We start from the raw sequence: 20,597 nt of genomic DNA, 5'->3' as shown, positions 1-20,597 counted from the left end.
ACCCTTTCACAGGGGTCGCCTAAGACCATCGGAAAACACATATATAATTACATATTGTTTTTGTGATTAATCACTATGCTTTAATTATGTTCAATTTGTAACAATGAAAATACATCCTGCATATCAGATATTTACATGACGATTCATAACAGTAGCAAAATTACAGTTATGAAGTAGCAACGAAAATAATTTTATGGTTGGGGGTCACCACAACATGAGGAGCTGTATTAAAGGGTCGCGGCAGTAGGAAGGTTGAGAACCACTGCTCTAAGGGCTCCCATGAGAAGGAATCGTGCATGTGCATTTAGCACAGGGTCTGGCCCATACAGAGAGCTACATAAATGGCCACTATTAATACTGTGGTCCATTTCATGGGGTGAGAGAGAAGGGCATAAAATGTAAGGGTTAGAATATGGGTTTTGAAAGCAGGAAGAGCTGGGTCTCAATCCTAACTCCCCCGTTTACTAGCTGGGAGGCCCTGAGCAAGTTAACTTGCCTGAGCCTCAGTCTCCTCATCCACAAACTGAGATAAAACCAAAACCGGCCTCATGGCATTGAGAGAAACAGATGACAGAATGGGTGAGAGGAGCTTAGCACATGCCTGGAATGTGTCATGTTGCTGCTTCTTTGAGTGGAGTTTGTGTTGGGAGCTGACAGGCAGTGTAGGAAATTTTTCTCTTAAACGGTCTGTTTTTGTTTTGTTTTGCTTTTAAACTCTCACTGTTTCTCTTCAGAGTTCAATTTTTAAAATTATAGTTTTTTCAAAAGACTACCTGTAATTCTTCAGGAATGCTGTGCTCTACAGACAACAGATTTTCAAATTATGTAACTCTAAGGCTGCTAAGATCCCAGGAGAGAGGTATTATTATTTCCCCCCAATTTACAAATGAAGAGAGGCTAAATAACCTGCCCAATCTCACCCAGCATTGTTTTTAAAAATCTCAGGCCTATCTGAACCCAAAGTGTGTGCTCTTAACAACCCCAGCACAGGGCACCACCTCTGGTCCCCACCACACCCCCACCCCTACCTCTCCCCACCCCCATCTGTCTCCTTCCACGTCTCCTCACAATGAAACATAGAAAGAGCTTAGGCTTTGGAGTCAGACTGTCCTGAATTCAATCGCAACTTCAGGGTCTTGTTTAAAACACCAGATTATGATACCTACTTCTCTAGGCAGTAGTGAGAATCAAATGAGATTTTCTTTTTTTTGTAATGTACCTAATGCCTTTATTGCAGTGCCTGGCATGCAGTAATAAACAGTAAATGTTAGCTTCTCAGGTATCCTCCCCCTGAACCCCCTTTTTTTTCTCGGCTGCTTCCCCAGACACTCACATAAACCTGAGCTCTGACTCCCGTCGGACCAAAACTTCCCGGAGACGCTGGATTTTCGCCATTTCCAGCTCGATCTCCTCTGGCATCATGGTTGTCTCTGCCATGGAGATGATGTCCAGCTGACCTGTGTAGGAGACATGAAACGCAGGGGTCAAGGCCCCAAGTGTGCACTGGTTTGCAAGGATTTCCTCATTTCGGGGACCAGACTCGACCCAGCGACCTTCACACACGGCAAAGGCACTCGGATCTCAGCTTTCACTGCACGTGTGTGTTTTCCAGAAGGCCCTTTGGAAACTGGAAAACACATTTTTCAGTGGGAACACTGTTATGATGGCACATGGAGGCTCAGGTGGGCTCACCAAAACCTGCTCACGATCGTGTCTGTGGCCTTGACAGTCCCTGGCTGTTCCCGGCTCTTGAGTCTCTGCTCCCCCAAACCATGGCCACTTTGCCAGGTCCCAGCCACCAAGACCAAGTTCAACTTTAAACAGAAGAAAGTTTTATAATAATTATTTTATAGTAATACCATTAATTATCACCTTACAGGAATACTAAGTAATGTAAGCAAGAGTAATATAAAATAATACAAGTTTGTTGTAGAAAATTCAGATAATACAGACAGGCAAAAAATAACAAGGTAAAAAGTCATCCACTACCACAATGCCCAGAGAGACCCACTATCCACATTTTGATGGAAAGTCATCTGGTTTTATATTTATAGTTAGTTATACATTGAGTGGCCAGATTATTATGACCACCTGACATTTGTAGGCAAATTAGCTATAATTTCACCCTGAAGTTGCTAGAGGGCCAGACCATTATAAACGTCTGAATAGCACAACATACCTAAGTATCGTTGCTGATCAAGTTCATCCTATTATGTTGATGGTGTATCCCAATGGAGATGGCTTCTTCCAACAAGACAATGCGCCATGCCACAGTGCTCGTATTGTGCAGGAGTGGTTTCAAGAACATGAGAGAGACTTTACCTTGCTTAGGTGGCCCCCACAATCACCAGATCTCAATCCAATTGAGCATTTTTGGGACGAAGTTAAAAGAGCCATCAGGCAGCTGGTTCCACAACCATCAAATCTCACAGAACTGGACAGTACTATTCATCAGGCATGGTGTCAGATCCCTCGCATCACCTTTCAACATCTCGTGGAGTCAATGCCAAGAAGAATCGCCGCAGTATTGAAGGCAAAAGGTGGCCCAACGAAGTACTGATGGGGTGGTCATAATAATCTGGCCAGTCATAATAATCTGGCCACTCAGTGTATATATTGCTATATATTAAAAACATACTTAAAACATATATAACCATATATATTACCACATACACATTATCATCTATATAGAGAAAGACACTACATATATATGTATATATACACATACACACATATATACAGGCCCGATGACCAAAATCTGTGCAAGGGTAGGCCTTCACAGTCCCGGCTGCCTCACAGCCCTGCGGCCCCGCCCCCCACCCACTGGTCACGGAAGGTGGTTCTGGAAGGTGGTTCTGCCATCTGGTCTAATTAGCATATCAGCTCTTATTATATAGGATTATATACATACTAGAGGCCCGGTGCACGAATTCGTGCTGTGGAGGTTGGCTGGCTGGCTCTGCCCCTGATTGGGCCGACTGGCCAGCCGCAGTGTGCGTCATAGTGACCGGTTGTTCTGGTTGTTCTGATCGCTTGGCTTTTATATATATAGATACATTCACTATTTTATAAGTCTGGTTTTTGTCATACTGTATAAAGTTAGGGTCTCACATTTTCCTACCTGCTCTTTTTTACTTAATAACATATCACGAGCATTTTTGCACGTCCTCAGATGTTCTTCCCCAGCAGCAGTGTGAAAGGCTGTGTAGTTTTCTATTTGTGGCTGTATCATGAATCACTTCACCAACCCCCAGAAAGTTAGGTTGTTTTCTATTTTTCCCCACTATAAACAGGCCTGTGATGAGCATTCTCAAAACTAAATCTCTGCATGCATGTAAGAGATTCCTTTAGCCCACATTTCCAGAGGGAATCCTGCAAAGGATGCAATATTCTAAGGCCTTTCCTAGGTAGAGAAAGAGACCCAGGGGAGGGGATGTTCTTGTTCCACTCTAAGGCCAACATCACATCACCTATATCGGCTAACTCCTTCCACACCTGGCCCCTCAGTGCTGCTACCCTGCATTTGTCTTTTTCCTTACATCCCAGCCAGTGGTTTGGAAAGCTGCCTCCTCTCTACCTGTCTCCCTTCTATAACCTGGAGCCCTGACCCAGTACACCTGCCCAGGGACTGTGATTACAGACCTCCCTAAGTTAGTTCCTGCCTGCTTGGATCTCAGAAGAGGCCCCACTCCCAAAAGCCTGCACAACTGCTTTGTCATCTGTGGGAATCTCCTGACCCAGAGTTCTTCACTAGATGTCAGATTTTTGGTAAATTGCCATACCCTTCAATCCACCTCTCCACCAATCAAAAGGCCTGGCTTGAGGAAGGAGGATAGGAGAAAAAACAAGATTAAAATATTATTATGAATTGAGCATTACTGTGTCCTGGGTTCCAACTAGGCTAGAGGACCAGCTTCAAGGAGCACCAACTTTGAGCACAGGACGATATAGGGTAGTGGTGATTTAGGGATGGGAGGTAGGGGATGTTCTGAAGTCAGGTGGCCTGGGTTTGAGTCTCAGCTCTGCTTCTCACTAGCTGTGTGGTCTTAATTAACCTCTCGTGACTCCGTTTCCTCCTCTGTAACATGAGGATACTAAGAGACCCAGCCAGCCAGGGCAGTTGTGAGAACTGAATTAACCGAGGCATGCCATGCTCAATGCATGGTTACAATCATTTTGGTTATCACCACTGGGCCCACTCTGCCATGCCATCTCTTTATCCTCCCCACAAGCCAGCAGGATTGGGATGTTCTCTTTTTTACAAATGAAACAAAAGCTCAAAGCTGAGCACATGTGTGCCTCCACAATGCACACTCCTTGACTCATCATCTCTGTCCTTTGCCCAGACAGGTGTTCTAAGTCCAATACCCTAATTATTCACATCTTACAAGTCCTAGGGCTGCCAGAACAATTCACCACAAACTGGGTGGCTAAAACAACAGGAAGGTCTTCCTTCACAGTTCTGGATGCCAAAGTCCCAAATCGGGTGTCTGCAGGGCCACACTCTCTCCAAAGGCTCTAGGGGAGGATTCTTCCTTGCCTCTTCCAGATCCTTCTGGCTCCTGCAACCCTTGGCTTGTGGCAGCATTGCTCCAACCTCTGCCTTTGTTTTCACATGGCCTTCATCCCTGTAGCTCTATGTGTCCTTCTCTGCCCTTTTCCACCTCATTGGATTTAGGGCCCACCATAGTCCACTATGATCTTGTTTTGATCTTTATTTTTTTTCTAATATTTTTATTAATTTCAGAGAGGAAGGGAGAGGGAGAGAGAGATAGAAACATCAATGATGAGAGAGAATCATTGATTGGCTGCCTCCTGCACGCCCCCTACTGGGGATCGAGCCTGCAACCCGGGCATGTGCCCTTGACCGGAATCGAACCCGGGACCCTTCAGTCCACAGGCCGACGCTCTATCCACTGAGCCAAACTGGCTAGGGCTGATCTTTATCTTTTTTAAAAAATGTTTTTATTAATTTTTAGAGAGAGAGGAAGGGAGAGAGAGAGAGAGAGAAACAAGACAACACTCAACCAACTGAGCCACTGTAGCCAGGCCAATCTTTATCTAAATTGCCTCTGCAAACACCCTATTACAAATAAGGTCTGAGGTTCTGGGTGGATATGAATTTTGGGAGAGCACTACTTAGCCCTGCAGTGATGAATGGTCACAGGCTCACATGCTACCTCAGAGTGATGTCACATTCTTCAAGAGCTTTAGTCACATGAAGCACAGCCCTGCCTTGAAGCAGCAGGAGTCCCATCCCAGGAGGTGGCCAGGGGATGGGGCATGTGACAACCAGCTGAGGGCCAGTCGGAGATCCTTGATCTGAGGCCAATCACTGGTTATATGACCTTGAATGAGCCCCCTTTATCACTTAGCATCACTTTCTTGTTTGCAAAATGGAGTTCAATAGCTCTTGTGCGTTACACTGTGCTGAGGCTTTATATATATTTTCCCATTTAATCCCTAGTTTACAAATGATGAATCTGAAGCTTAGAGAAGGAAAGTGACTTGACCAACATTGCACTACTTGAACACTGCAGAGACAGAATCCAAACCTAGGTCTGTCTCTCCTTCTGTCTCTTTCTCTCTCTTTCTCTTAACCACATTATACAGCCTCCAGGCGAGGGATAAAAGTATTTGAGGATGCAAAAGCTCATGGTTAATGACCCTGCAGATATAAATGGGTTTCTCACATCACGGTTCAGATGGGGCAACCTGATTTCCATGGGACAGATGCTGAAAATGACAAAACATCCTGGAGCAAAGTGTGTGACAAGAGAATTAATCACACCCCATGGGTTGGCATTTTACCTCCGTGCTTGGGGGAGGGTGGAGGTGATGGCACTGCCAGGCTCCAGGTGCTGAGATGAACATTTAGCTTTGACTTTGGGCAAAGAATGAGGATGATGCCTCTATTGAAAAGACTCCATCAGGGATACTTTCCTTCCCCTGGAGAATGGAGTGAAGCCTAGATCTCAAAATCAGATACAAATTAATTAGAATCCTTTCTTGTAGTGAGTGCTCTGTGCCAGCCACTGTGCTAGGCTTACTCTAAACCATATCTCATTTATCTTCACAATACCTATAAGCCAAATCCAGTTTCTGGCATGATTTTGTAGGTAAAGTCTGACTGGAACACTGGCCATGCTCATTCATTTACATGTTATTTATGGTTGTTTTTGCACTATAACAGCAGAATGTAGTAGCTGCAACAGAGATCATGTGGCCTACAAAACCTCAAATATCTACTACCTAGCCCTTTACAGAAAAAGTTTGCCAACCCCTGCCCTAGATAGTAGATGCTATAATTTCCCCCGTTTAAAGGGTTTTTAAAACCCACTACAGGTTTATACAGTAACAATAATAACTAACATTTATTGAGCACTTGTCACATGCCAGGCTCTGATTCTCAAAACAGCCGTGGGTGGTAAATACAGAATCCCCATTTCACAGGTGAGCAAGTTGAGGCTCAGGAAAAGAGTAAGATTTAACTCCAGATCTGTCCTACTCCAAAGCCCTTTTTGTAATCAGTCATATTCATTTAAGAACTACCTCCCCACTTAAGCCATCATCATCTTAACAATAGAGAGAACTGAATATATTCTGTTGCGTTAGGCACATGGAGAGTAGCTGTTCTCAAGTATTAGCAGGCATGCTGATTATCTGGGGAGCTTGTTAAAAAGGCGGCTTCTCTGTCTCTATCCCCAGGGACTTTCACGCAGGAGGTTTTCAGACCGGATTCTAAGAAACGCTGGTATAGGGCATGAATAAATGAATCTCATGCATAGCGGGTTGCTTTTCCGTGTGAATTTGTGTGACAGAGCTAGTGTGATGGAAACCTCCTCGACAACATTTCTCAGCTAGAAGGCAGGCATCCAACAGCTGCTAACGCATGTGTCCATGAGGAGGACAAATCCTGGAAGGAGACAGGCAGCATTTCAGGCTGGCTCGAGAAGACAGTCTCTATGAGGCCCTACTACCTGTTTCCAGGCAGAGCCCAGCTGCTGTGTAGACAGAGCAAAGCACTAAGGCACGGAAGGCCCCAGGGCTCCAACTGCCATTGCTGTCACTGAGCCTCTAGGAGCTGAGTCACTTCTGGGGGAAGAAGCAGCTAAATCCATCTTTTATCCCCAAATGCCACACCAGGGAGACGCATGCCTCATGGGTGCTGAAGCACCAGCGAACACGAGCCGAACACTGGGCATGACTGGGACGCGCCAGCAGGCTTAGTCATTTATCTCAAAAAACGTAAAGCTGCCCAGAGACAGGGGTGGCAATCTCCCAGAAACCTGTAACTTAAATATAGCTGAGAAGGGTAAAACTCTGGGGACCGACGAGAAGTCTTCCCTGGCCTGTCTTTTCTAACCATGGCTCAGAGTAGGAATTTAAGCCCACGGTCCCCTAAACAGCCCCTGCTTATGTTTCTGCTTCATAACTGTATGCACCTGGAATATGCTCCAGAACTCGCTCATATTAAGCATTTATTTAACTGTGAGCCAACCACTTCTAAACACCTTAGCAGGTAGGTATTATCATTATCACCTTCCCTTTAGAGATTAAGAAGATGAGGTTCAGAGAGATCCTAAGTGTTTGGCCAAAATCACTCGACCTATGAGTGGCAGAGCTGGGACTCAGACTCAGGTCTGCATGATTCCAAAGCATCATGCTGTAGGTCAAAGGGCTGCAGAACAAACTCTGAGTCACTGCACAGAATTCATCACAGCCATGTACCACCTGCTATGGACTGAATGTTTGTATCCCCCCTCCTCAAATTCAGTTGTTGAAATGCTATCCCCCAATGTGATGGCATTAAGAGGTGGGGGCTTTGAAAGGTAATTAGCGTTAGATAAGTTCATGAGGGTGAGGCCCCCGTGATGAAGAGGAGACACAAGAGCTTGCTTCCTCTCTCTGCTCTTCACCAAGTGAGGACACAACAAGAAGGCAGCCATCTACAAACCAGGAAGAGGGTCCTCACCAAACACTGGATCTGCCAGTGCTTTCACCCTGGGCTTCCCAGCTTCCAGAACCATGAGAAATAAAAGTCTGTTACTTAAGACACCTAAATCTATGGAGTTGTGTTACAGCAGCCCGAGCAGACTAATACACTGTCTATGCCAGTGATGGCGAACCTATGACACGCGTGTCAGAGGTGACACACGAACTCATTTTTTTGGTTGGTTTTTCTTTGTTAAATGGCATTTAAATATATAAAATAAATATCAAAAACATAAGTCTTTGTTTTACTATGGTTGCAAATATCAAAAAATTTCTATATGTGACACGGCACCAGAGTTAAGTTAGGGTTTTCAAAATGCTGACATGCCGAGCTCAAAAGGTTCGCCATTACTGGTCTATGCTATCATTTACTCAATATTTCTTTACATTGACTATAAAAAAATTCAAATAAGCCTCTTAAAGGGAATTTTATATTATGTCCATAATAATAAGTCCCTATCACTTGGCAAAATTAGAAAATATCCATAAAAATAAATTCAATGGAAATACAGTGATGTTATCAAATTCTAGCTAAATACTGTAGGCTCAAGGCTCAAATTGAAGCCTAATCTTTCTTTCTTAACAAGGTGAATTAGCAAGTATTAGACAGTTAGCAAGTACTAGACAAGCATTAGAAACAAAACACCAAATTGAGACTTTCTTCTTTGGTAATTACAAAGGTTGATAATTGGAAAAGAGAGTACTTTTCCCACAATGTAATTCAATGGTATTTGATGCTAGAAGCATCTGTACCACTAGGATACCCCTCCTACCCTTGAGAACGCTGCTGCAGAATGGAATCCCATTGCTTTGGGTTGGATGGGTCTTAGAGGTCCTTTAGATCAGCCTCTGCATGTGGGATAGGATGTGGAATGATGCGACAGGATGCAGTTCTTAGGGTCTTTTGACAAGCAGCAGTGAGCCAAACTCTTGAGTTCTCACTGGAAATTAAATGAAAACTCAGAAATAAATAAATAAATAAATAAGAACTCAGGCCTGAAGGACAATTCTCAACCATTTGTCAACTTTTTCATCCAAAGATGAATCATCCATGTTGAGTCCTTATTTCAAACTCGCTGATATCACCCAGGTAATTAAACGAAGGTGGGCCCATTCATTTCATTCCCACATCATTTATTAGGTGTCCAGCATCCTTAAAACATATTCATAAGGACACAGAAGAGAAGGGCTACAGTGGCTGCCTTGGAGGATGTGGGGGGCTGGGGGTCAGTGTTGGGGAGAATCACCTTCTACCTAATATGCCCTTTTCTACTGTTTGGATTATTTAATAAATTTTTTATTTTGGACTAATTTTAGATTACTAGGAAAGTAGCAAAGATACTATAGTGATTCTCCGTATATCCTTCACTTAGTTCACTGTTAACAACACCAAGATGCGGATGCATTACTTCTAGCTGTATTGTTTGAAATTTTACTATGGCAGGTGTTACCTATTCAAGACAGATTTAAAATAACAAGCAAGGCGGAGGATGGGAGGGAAGAGAATAAAGAAAAAATAGTTGGTGTGTGCAGGCGCCGTGGAAACCAAATAAGTCCTTGAAGAGGGCAAGCAAAGGGGGCAGTTATGAGCATGGACTTTGGGGTCTGGGGTCTGGCTCTCATGCTGACCTTGATCCCATTAGTTGAGACTCTGCCCTCCATTTCTTCATCTGCAACACTGGGAAAATCATACACATCTCTTAGGAAATTTATGTAAGTGCCAGGCACATACAAAGTTCTCTCCATAACTCTGTATAATATTTGCTCTTATTATTCACTTAATAAATATGCATTGAAAACCTGTTTCATGCCAGATACTGCTCTCACCAAGAGGAATGAAACCAAACAGACAAAAGCTGTGCCCTCCTGGAGCTGATTTTCTAGCACAGGGCTTACATGTCAGAGAGTAAATTTGCTTCAGTGCTCTGTGCTGGTCATTGGCTCACCAGCAGCTTACTCTGCCGGGGACCAATTCCAGCATGCACAGCAGGGCTGCATCTGGGAATGGCTAAAGGCATTTCCCCAAACCTGAATAGGATACATTAAATTGATTGTGGCTGCCAGACAGTTAAAGGGCATCTTAATCTACATGTTATTGCCTCCTACTGGCCAAACACCTGAACAGCCGTAGGCTAATTCCCCCATTCTGACAATGGACTCTTTACCAAACCCTGACCCTTGGAAGTGTATATCTCTGCCTTGCCTCAGGGCAAGTTGTGTTAATAAAAAGCATGAGGTCCTGGGGAGGAGGAAAACCTAAGGCCTTAGACTTAAGATCTTGGATCTTAGCTCCTTTAGCTAACCTCCTCTGACCCCCAAATGCCTATCAAAATTATATTTCGTCTCTGGACTCTTTATTAGTCTCTGGATTCCTATTTAACATCTACGCACAGCCTTCTCCAGATTCCTGAACCCTTCTTGATGCTGGGACAAGAACCCTGGCATTACTCTTGACAGTAGATTTGGACAGATTCTGGTTCAAGTCCTGGCTCTACCACCAGTTGCGTGATCTGGACCCATTACTTAACATTCCCAAGTCTCGCTTTCCTCTTCTATAAAATGGGACAGTAACTCCTACTTCATGGACTTGCTGCCATGGAGATAAAATTAAATAACATATCAAGTGCTTGGTGCAGTGCTTGGGCATGACACAGAGTGGTCGGTATCATTCTTACTACCATCACATTTCCTTTCCCTGGAAGAAGCCAGACTAATGTGGGGGAAGAAACAAAATTGGGATCATCAGCTCTGGAAACAACAGACTTCTGCTCATTTGGGCCACTCCTCTGCCCCTTTAGGTACGACTGCAGTCCTACTCCAACAGACCCATGCCTGCTCTGAAAGGAGGAGCCAAAGGGGGCCTCATCAATCCTCTGTCAAGGACCCAGTCCTTTGAGTTTGTATGCACAGGCACATCTTCCTGGCATCAACCCAACAGAGAGTCTACACACCGGGAAATACATCTGAGGCCCAATTACTGGGAAGCGGATATCCTGATGCATTTCAAAGGCTCCTGGCGACACCCTGCCTTTTATTGTCATCAATCATTCATGTAGGGAAGAAGCTAATTTCAACCCCCAAACATCTTATGGGATGTACCAAGCATCTCGCCTTCTTGCTATACGGTGAATATAATGGGAAACGGCTGGTTGCTTTTAATGAGTCACCATTTCCCAAGAATATGAAGTAACTGCTTTTAATTCAGATGGTCCTGGGTGCTCCATTCCCCTTGGTCTGCCTTTTGAAGGAGAATGTCCAGAGAGCAATTGTACCTCCCATGACCCAGTGCCTTCCCATACATGATGCCTCTTTAGTTTCACAATCAACACTGCAAGGGAGGTTTTGCAGCTGAGAAAGTGACTTGCCTCTGAATCCTGGCCATGGTTATTATTCTCTAGTGTTACCGGGAGCATGATTTTTAGCTTCTCCGAGTTTTTTTCTCGGACACATCTCACTTGTCCAAGGTCACAAAAGTAATTAGGAGAATGCACCATCAGCAGTGAGATTAAGGAGCAGGCGCTAGAATCAAGCTCACTTGGGTTTAAATCCTGCATCTGCTTCTTTCTAGCTGCTGACCTTGGGCAAGTGACTTGACTTCTCTAAGCCTCAGGTTCCTTACCTGTACATTGGGGGTAAGTAAGTACAATGTGAGACCATCTGAAGACTCATTCTGAAAGCTCAGGCAAGAGTTATATTTTTATTTATTTTTAATATTTTTATTGATTTCAGAGAGGACGGGAGGAAAGAGAGATAGAAACATCAATGATAAGAGAGAATCACTGATTCGCTGCCTCCTGCATGCCCCACACAGGGGATCAAGCCTGCAACCCGGGCATGTGCCCTGACCAGGAATCGAAATCTGACCTCTTGGTTCATAGGTCGACACTCAACCACTGAGCCATGCCAGCTGGGCTCAGGCAAGAGTTTTATCTCACCTCTGCTCTGAGCACTTGCTCCATACTGAGTTTTTCACCCCAGGCACTACTGACATTTGGAGCTGGATCATCCTTTACTGGATCATTCTTCACCTCTGCATGGCAGGATATTTAGCAGCACCTCAGGACTCTACCCACTAGAAGCTGGTAGCATCTTCCCACCAACCCAAAATGTCTTCCAACATTTGCAAATATCAGAAGGGGGAAAATTGTCCCAGGCTGAGAATCATTGGTTTAGACCCATTTTCTTCAGTAGTGTTTTGAGAACACCTTAATTCTTATTGTCCTATATAAAGTAATATACTCACAGGTCCTGTGCATTAGGGAGTAGACATCTTTGGGAGGCCATTATTCAGCTGATTACATAATAGAGAAGGCAAAACAAAACAAACAAACAAAAACCCTACTGTGGAGGGTCCCATGATTGGGTCATCCTCCTCCTCAAGGGTAGAAACTATGGTCTGTAGGGAGGGACGTAGATTCACTGAAGGAGTTGGGATAACCAAGCAGTGCGACTATTTGCTTTAATTATGTTCAATTTGTAACAATGAAAATACATCCTGCATATCAGATATTTACATTACGATTCATAACAGTAGCAAAATTACAGTTATGAAGTAGCAACGAAAATAATTTTATGGTTGGGGGTCACCACGACATGAGGAACTGTATTAAAGGGTCGCGACATTAGGAAGGTTGAGAACCACTGACTTAAGGAGTTGGGATAACCAAGTAGTGCGACTGCCGTCCTGCTCACTGAGCATTGATTGTCCACACCACCCAGCTCAGTGCCAGCAGCTACGTCATGGCAACACTTGGCTGAGAGCATGACTCAAGTCAGAATGAGGGCCCTGCCCCTTCCTGGCTTGTGCCCCTGGAGAAGTTATTTAAATTCTCTGACTTTCCCCTTTCTCCCTTGTAAAGTGGGTCTAATGATCCTTGTTTGCCATATTTTTTCATCCCATAATAACTATTTGTGTAGTTGGTAAGTGGGTTATGCAACCTTCTCCTTCCTCAATAACCGTCATCTATTAAGTGGGGATAATAATAGAAGCTACTCATTGATTGTGATGAGGGTTGAATGAGAGAGTGTATGTAAGGTTAGTATATAGTAAGGACAGAGTGAGGTCTTGGTGAATGTCAATTGTCATATCACCATCACCATCATCACCATCACAATCATCATCATCATCATCACTATCATCATCATCATCACCACTATCATTACCATCACCGTTATCATCATCATCTTCATGACCATCAAAAGATAAAGCAGCCAACCTGACTTCTACCATAGCTGGAACTGGGGGTGAAAAAGGAAAGTCCTTGGGGAGCCCCTGCCCCAACCTTACCTCCCTCACAGAACTCCCTTCATTGGGAATATCCAACCTTATATACCATCCTGTACCATACCTACTTAAGGAGAATGAGAAACACCAAAAGTCATGTGTCCCAACTGCATCATCCACAAAACCAGCATAGGCAGGGGGTGAGGGGGTGGAGGGAAGGTGTGATATTAAGGTAATAAAAATACTTTTAAGCAAATATTCTAGCATATTATCCTTAAGGAATCCTCTTAGAATGTTTTATACTTCTAACTAGAGGCCTGGTGCACGACATTCGTGCAGGACATCCCCCAGGGGTCCTTAGTGCTTCTGCGGAGGCCAGAGAGGCTCCTGCCACCACCGCTGCACTTGCTAGCCATGAGCCCCGCTTCTGGCTGAGCATCCCCCTGTGGGAGCGTACTGACCACCAGGGGGCAGCTCCTGCATTGAGCATCTGTCCCCTGGTGGTCATAGTGACGGGTCATTCTGTCATTCGGTCGATTTGCATATATAGGATAATACCAACATTTCTTAAGCCTTGTAAAACTTTTCTTAGACTATTAAATCCTTTATGGAATAAGGAGATGTATTAATAATCAAACTCTTCTTTGACAACTGCTTTCAAATCAGTTTATGAGCCGTTCAGGAAAAGCAGTTTAACACATTTATGTTCATATGATTTAATTACCCACTCTATTTGCACAGCTTGGCACAGAATGACTTTTGGTAGTTTCAAAAAAAAATCAAACTCCCTCTCCACCAAAGGTTCATCACGGAGGGGAACTTCATCATGGAGGAAGTTCCCAAGACTTCAACACAGACTGGGATTGCACTCCCAGGAGGAGTTCCAGAAAGGTTTTATTTGAACAATCTGTATGTTACCTCCAGGGTGGGGTTTTGAAGGAGATGACACATGAGTTCTGGCATTTTATTCAACAATCTATAATGTCATTTTTTTGTTACTTGATGTCCTTACCCAACACTTCTAAATGACCTTCAATGAGTCACCAAACTTCTCTGTCATATTTCTGAGGTCCTTTGAGGCCATACAAAAAAAATAAAGTATTCTTCCTAATCCAGAGGGAATTGTTAGAGATGCTGAATTAAAACTGTGGAAATTGATAACCCTGAAATAACAATACGGTCATTGTCCAAATGAAATTACACAAACAACTAATGTTTTGTGGCACTTCTGCAGGTTCATCCTATTATTCAAGTTTCATTTTTTTAAAACTACTCACCAGCCCTGCAATCTCAGGCTTCATGAGTATAGACAATTATGAATCTACCCTGAGCTGTGATTCATGATCTTTACTAAGACTCCCTAAAGCTTCCAATTTATAAACCAATTCAAAAGTAAGCAAAGGGCCTGGGTCACGCAAGGATGGACAGAGAACCAGATGGTACTGCTTTAAACCGTTCTTGGTGGGGCTGAAATGATTGGAATCTAAAGGAAAATAAATTGGAACTGTCTAAAGTAATATTTCAGTTTTTAAAAATTGCTTAGCTTGGAAATCATGTGGCTCATTTCATCCCTCACCGGCTGGAAACTTAACTGGGGAGATAAACTGCTTGGAGAACATTATTTTCCTTCTGAAAGTTTGAAACTGGGGAATAGCATGAGATAAATGGAGGTGGTTTGGGGTGTGTTTGGGGATCCTTGAGGATCAGGTAAAAACAGCCGGAGAGCCTGTGTATGGGCTGTGTGCAAGCATGGGTGGGCCAAGTTCAATGTTCACAAACACAGACTGCATGCTGGGAAGCCAGAGGGAGAGCTTGAGGATGGCAGAAGAGGGGAGGCAAATGTGGAAACAGAGATGCTGGATTGAAAGTGCAGCATGATACCTGGCCGGTGTGGCTTGGTGTTTGAGCTTCGACCCATGACCCAAGAAGTCACTGGTTGGATTACCAGTCAGGGCACATGCCCTGGTTGCGGGCTTGATCCCCAGTAGCGGGTGTGCAGGAGGCAGCTGATCGGTGCTGTTTCTCTCTCATCATTGATGTTTCTCTCTCTCTCCCTCTTCCTTCTTCTCTCTCTAAAAAAATCAATAAGAACACACATCTTTTAAAAGTGCAGCATAAGAAGAGAAGGTCCTAAACAGAGAGATCAATCACAGAGGCAAAATAATCAGGGCTGGAAATACTAAGGGTTTTACTTTTTTCATTAACTAAAGTTCATACTTTGCTCAGATTTCCTTGGTTTTTACCTAACACCCTTTCTCTGTTTCAAGATTCCATCCAGGATATCACATGACATTTAGTTGTCATGCCTCCTACGCTCCTCTGGGCTGTGACAGTTTCTCAGACTGTCACTTGTTTTTGATGACCTTGACAGTTTTGAGGCGTACTCATAAAATATTGTACAGAATGTCCCTCAATGGCATGTGTCTGATGTTTTTCTGAAGATTAGACGGGGGTTATGGGTTTACGGGAGAAAGACCACGGAGGGACACTGCCATTCTCATCACTGTCTGTCAAGGGCACGTGCTGTAAGGATGACCTGTCACTGTTGATGTTGACTTGGGTCACCTGGCTCAGCGGTGCCTGTCAGGTTTCTCCACTGTGCATCCTCTCCCCTACGCCTTCACACTTTGTCCTCTTTGAAAGGAAATCACTGAGCACAGCCCACACTTACCAGGTGGGGAGTTATACGCACTTCCGTGAGGGCAGAGCCTGCTTTCATTTTTATAATTAGAAAAAGTAAACCCTCATTAAAAGATGAAGAGGACCACATGCCAGTGGAGCAGAAACCCAGAACGTGTGAGGCCCAGCTGGAACTGGAGGTGTGGCAAAGACCCGCTCCCCAACAATCCTGCAAGAGGTGCACGGTCTGAGTGTTCAAGTCCAAGGGTCAGCCTGGCTGCAAAAAAGGAAGACGCTAAAAAACAAAAACTGGGCACAAAAGCGAGACAAAGGTTCATCCAGAAGGGATAATTTTCCTAGGTGCTGATTTTTATTCTCTCCACATCCCTTCTGAAAGCTCAGGACTCTGCCCCTTTGGGTGGTCCTTCCTCTATGGGGCCTTGGGCAAGTGATGTGGCTTCATATGTCATTCGAAGGCTTTTCATTTATTCAACATAACGACCATACACCAGACAATGTTCTAGGAGCAGGCCTGCAGAAATGAAATATCCATCCTAGTGGGGAAGGTGGGTGGCAGGTAAAAAGATAAACTAATAGCCTTTAAGGTAACAGGACTACGCAGAGAATAAAATGTGGTTATGGGCTAGAAAGCGATTGACAGGTGACTCCTTCAGACAGTGGAGTCAGGGTGGACATCTCTGGGACAGTGATATTTGAGCTGACACTGAATGACCAAAAGGAGCAGGCTTGGGAAGAAGGAAGGAGAGAATGCTACCGGCAGATGGAACTGCAAATGCAGAAGTCCCGAGATAGAGTAAGCTTCCTGTTCAAGAACAGAGAGAAGGTCAATGTGGGTGAAGCAAACTGAAAAAGGGGAGGAATGTCATAGGATGGAGAGACAGGCAGGGACCAGATGATGCTGGGCCTGTAGCTCTGGTGAAAAATTCGGATTTCAGTCCCAGTGGTTGACAAACAGAATTTTAAGCAGAGGAGTGTTGAGACTGACAGTGTTTTTTAAAGTCTCTGTCTCCCATGAGAGGGTGCACTGTTACAGGAGCAAGCATAGAAGTAGGAAGGCCTGCCTCTTGCTATTGCTTCAGAAAGTTGTTGAAGGATTAAATGCATGATAATGTGTGCAAAGTGCTCAGTCCAGGGCCTGGTCATAGTAAGCAATCAATAAATGCAACAAAATAAAATAAATGCAATCAATAAACCCACTACTGCAGTTATGCAGATGCTTGCCACTCCTTCCAACTTAGCCACAGCTGTCTGTGCAGCTCCCACTCTCTGTGGATCTTTGCGGAGGGTGGGACAGCCCGGAGGTTGCTGGCCATCCTATTCCCACAGACAGGGCTGACTGAACTGGGGTGTGACAGACAAGTCCCAGGGAGGCAATGTATTTGAGTGCATAACAATTATTTGGAGCCAAAAGTAATTGAGAGGAAAAAAAAGATACAAGAAAAGCTCTCTTCCCTCCCCCTATTTGCCTAAAAGCAGGACATAAATTTGTAAACCTGTCTCCCCTCCCAGGAAGTTAATCACTTTATAGATCCTTAGTTTGAAGTTGGCACCAGAGGAATCTACACAACAAACTTACTAACGAGTCCTTATCATCCATTAGTTTCTCCCCTGTGTGTGTGTGTGTGTGTGTGTGTGTGTGTGTGTGTGTGTGTATTCGTAGTTTCCTTCCCGAAAGAAAATTAAAGTCATTTTCCTTTGTCTTGTCACTTCTTTAAACATTTATTGTTCTTTTGTTAAGATGCTATGTAAGTCCAAGTTCTAACCATCCTACGGGAAAAAAAAGTTACAAGAAAAGCTCTCTTCCCTCCCCCTATTTGCCTAAAAGCATGACATAAATTTGTAAACCCGTCTCTCCACCCAGGAAGTTAATCACTTTATAGATCCTTAGTTTGAAGTTGGCACCAAAGGAATCTACACAGCAAACTTACTAACGAGTCCTTATCTTCCATTAGTTTCTCTCATATAGTTTCCTTCCCGTAAGAAAATCAAAGTCATTTTCCTTTGTCTTGTCACTTCTCTAAATATTTATTCTTCTTTTGTTAAGATGCTATGTAAGCCCAAGTTCTAACCACCCTTATAAGTTACTCATTGCTGAGTGCTCCTACATAGAGGTGCAAGGCACAAGTTAACACACTTCTGTTTGTTTTCTTCTTTTAATATGTCTTTTGTTAGTCTAATTTATAAGGCCCCAGCCAGAGAGCCTATGATGGGTGGAGGAAAAAGTGGTTTGTTTTTTTTCCTTCCACACACCAGCTTGGCATCTCTTAAAGTGGTGGGTACAGTCTCGGTTTGGCAAAGGATGAGGGGAAAATATACTGAATTTGAAATGGACCACTAAGAGTAAAATAAAAACAGGGTCGGAATGAAGCCTACCATAGGATAAATTTGAGGTGGTAAATTATATTTGGGGAAAGTTAGAAAAAGACTTTGTGGGAGGGATGGGGGGAGAGGGGAGGAACAAGGTTAACTGTCAACAATACCCACTGAGCTTAGAAAAGTCCAACAGAAATAATGGCAAGCCCACATCAGGAAACTTGTTAGTCTAATTTATAAGGCCCCAGCCAGAGAGCCTGTGATGGGTGGAGGAAAAAGTGGTTTGTTTTTTTTCCTTCCACACACCAGCTTGGCATCTCTTAAAGTGGTGGGTACAGTCTCGGTTTGGCAAAGGATGAGGGGAAAATATACTGAATTTGAAATGGACCACTAAGAGTAAAATAAAAACAGGGTCGGAATGAAGCCTACCATAGGATAAATTTTAGGTGGTAAGTTATATTTGGGGAAAGTTAGAAAAAGACTTTATGGGAGGGATGGGGGGATAGGGGAGGAACAGGGTTGACTGTCAACAAAAGTCCAACAGGAAATAGCTATTTTGAGCCCAACTAGAAGGTTGGGCTGGGTCTGCCTTTACTAAGGGGGTGAGTGGCTGAGCCAGGCTGTTAGTTATTCAAGTCACTGCTTCCCCTAAACAGAATTTGAATCAACTGAGTGCTGAGAGTCCAAGCCACCTGATTGCTCAGACAATGAAAAAACCTTTCTAAAGCTCCGGGTTTGCCAGACCCAGGTCTGCTCCAAGAGAAACTGGAACCTGCTGAAAGAATTTTGCCAAAGGGAAGACAAGCAATTCCTTCCAGAAGAGGGGGTGTGAGTGACAATTTCCTGCTCCTGGCAGCAACTCCACTCGTTTTGTTCAGGACATTTAGACTCTAAATGTCACAGTGTGATGTCCCCCATGTGGAGGGGACATTTGTTGATTCTGCCTCCTGGCATCCATTCACCTTCCTTTGGTAACAGGACTCCAATTACCAAACTCAGGCACCACCCCCAGGTCTTCGGGATGGAGGGGCTGCCCTCACCCAGGTGTGGAGTTCTGTTTTGCCACTGGGGCTGGTCCAGGTGGGCGTGAAGCCCAATAACAAAACACAAGTAATCCGGTCTGGAACTCTTATGTGAGCTCTTAGGGGAACAGAAACCCTTTCTGGTTTCCAGCTGGACTCAAACCTGCCATCACCTGAGATCTAAAAGCAAACCTTCATGGAGCGGGGAAGAGCCAAGAGATGAAGAGAAATAGATGAGGTACTTGAAGCCCCTGGATCAACCACCCCTAGAGCAAGATATCCCAGTGTACTCAGTTTTTGCTTAAGTGGCTTTAGTTTTCTATAACATACAACCAAGAGAGTCACACAGATACTCTATATCTTCTAAGAGAAACGTATAAGGAGGAGCAGGAGGGGGTGAAAGTGACTCTGGGGCAACAGGGCTGTGGATCCAGGGCAGTCCCCTTGTCTCTCCCCTGTGCACAGTCAGAATGCCAGCACAACCTCTCCTAATGCTCAGTCAGAATGCCAGCACAACCTCTCCTAATGCTCAGTCAGAATGCCAGCACAACCTCTCCTAATGCTCAGTCAGAATGCCAGCACAACCTCTCCTAATGCTCAGTCAGAATGCCAGCACAACCTCTCCTAATGCTCAGTCAGAATGCCAGCACAACCTCTCCTAATGCTCAGTCAGAATGCCAGCACAACCTCTCCTAATGCTCAGTCAGAATGCCAGCACAACCTCTCCTAATGCTCAGTCAGAATGCCAGCACAACCTCTCCTAATGCTCAGTCAGAATGCCAGCACAACCTCTCCTAATGCTCAGTCAGAATGCCAGCACAACCTCTCCTAATGCTCAGTCAGAATGCCAGCACAACCTCTCCTAATGCTCAGTCAGAATGCCAGCACAACCTCTCCTAATGCTCAGTCAGAATGCCAGCACAACCTCTCCTAATGCTCAGTCAGAATGCCAGCACAACCTCTCCTAATGCTCAGTCAGAATGCCAGCACAACCTCTCCTAATGCTCAGTCAGAATGCCAGCACAACCTCTCCTAATGCTCAGTCAGAATGCCAGCACAACCTCTCCTAATGCTCAGTCAGAATGCCAGCACAACCTCTCCTAATGCTCAGTCAGAATGCCAGCACAACCTCTCCTAATGCTCAGTCAGAATGCCAGCACAACCTCTCCTAATGCTCACAGTCAGAATGCCAGCTCAACCTCTCCTAATGCTCACACTCAGAATGCCAGTACAACCGCTCCTAATGCTCATAGTTAGAATGCCAGCACAAGCATCTCCTAATGCTCACAGTCACAATGTCAGCACAACCTCTCCTAATGCTCAGTCAGAATGCCAGCACAACCTCTCCTAATGCTCACAGTCAGAATGCCAGCACAACCTCTCCTAATGCTCACAGTCAGAAT

The 20,597-nt window shown here is 44.4% G+C and overlaps 1 protein-coding gene across 1 annotated transcript in view; it reads right to left on the bottom strand.

The window, feature by feature from the left end:
• LOC102247166 (chromosome unknown open reading frame, human C16orf45) overlaps positions 1-20,597 on the bottom strand; it is a 97,826-nt gene that overhangs the window by 38,865 nt on the left and 38,364 nt on the right. The window contains exon 2 of the mRNA XM_005871990.2: positions 1,334-1,457. Within this exon, the coding sequence (XP_005872052.1) occupies positions 1,334-1,457 (124 nt within the window). The remainder of the gene's footprint in view (positions 1-1,333; positions 1,458-20,597) is intronic.

This window comes from Myotis brandtii, unplaced genomic scaffold (genome assembly GCF_000412655.1).
Source record: "Myotis brandtii unplaced genomic scaffold, ASM41265v1 scaffold363, whole genome shotgun sequence".
Classification (NCBI taxonomy): Eukaryota; Metazoa; Chordata; class Mammalia; order Chiroptera; family Vespertilionidae; genus Myotis; species Myotis brandtii.
This window is presented reverse-complemented; position numbering and strand designations above follow the sequence as displayed.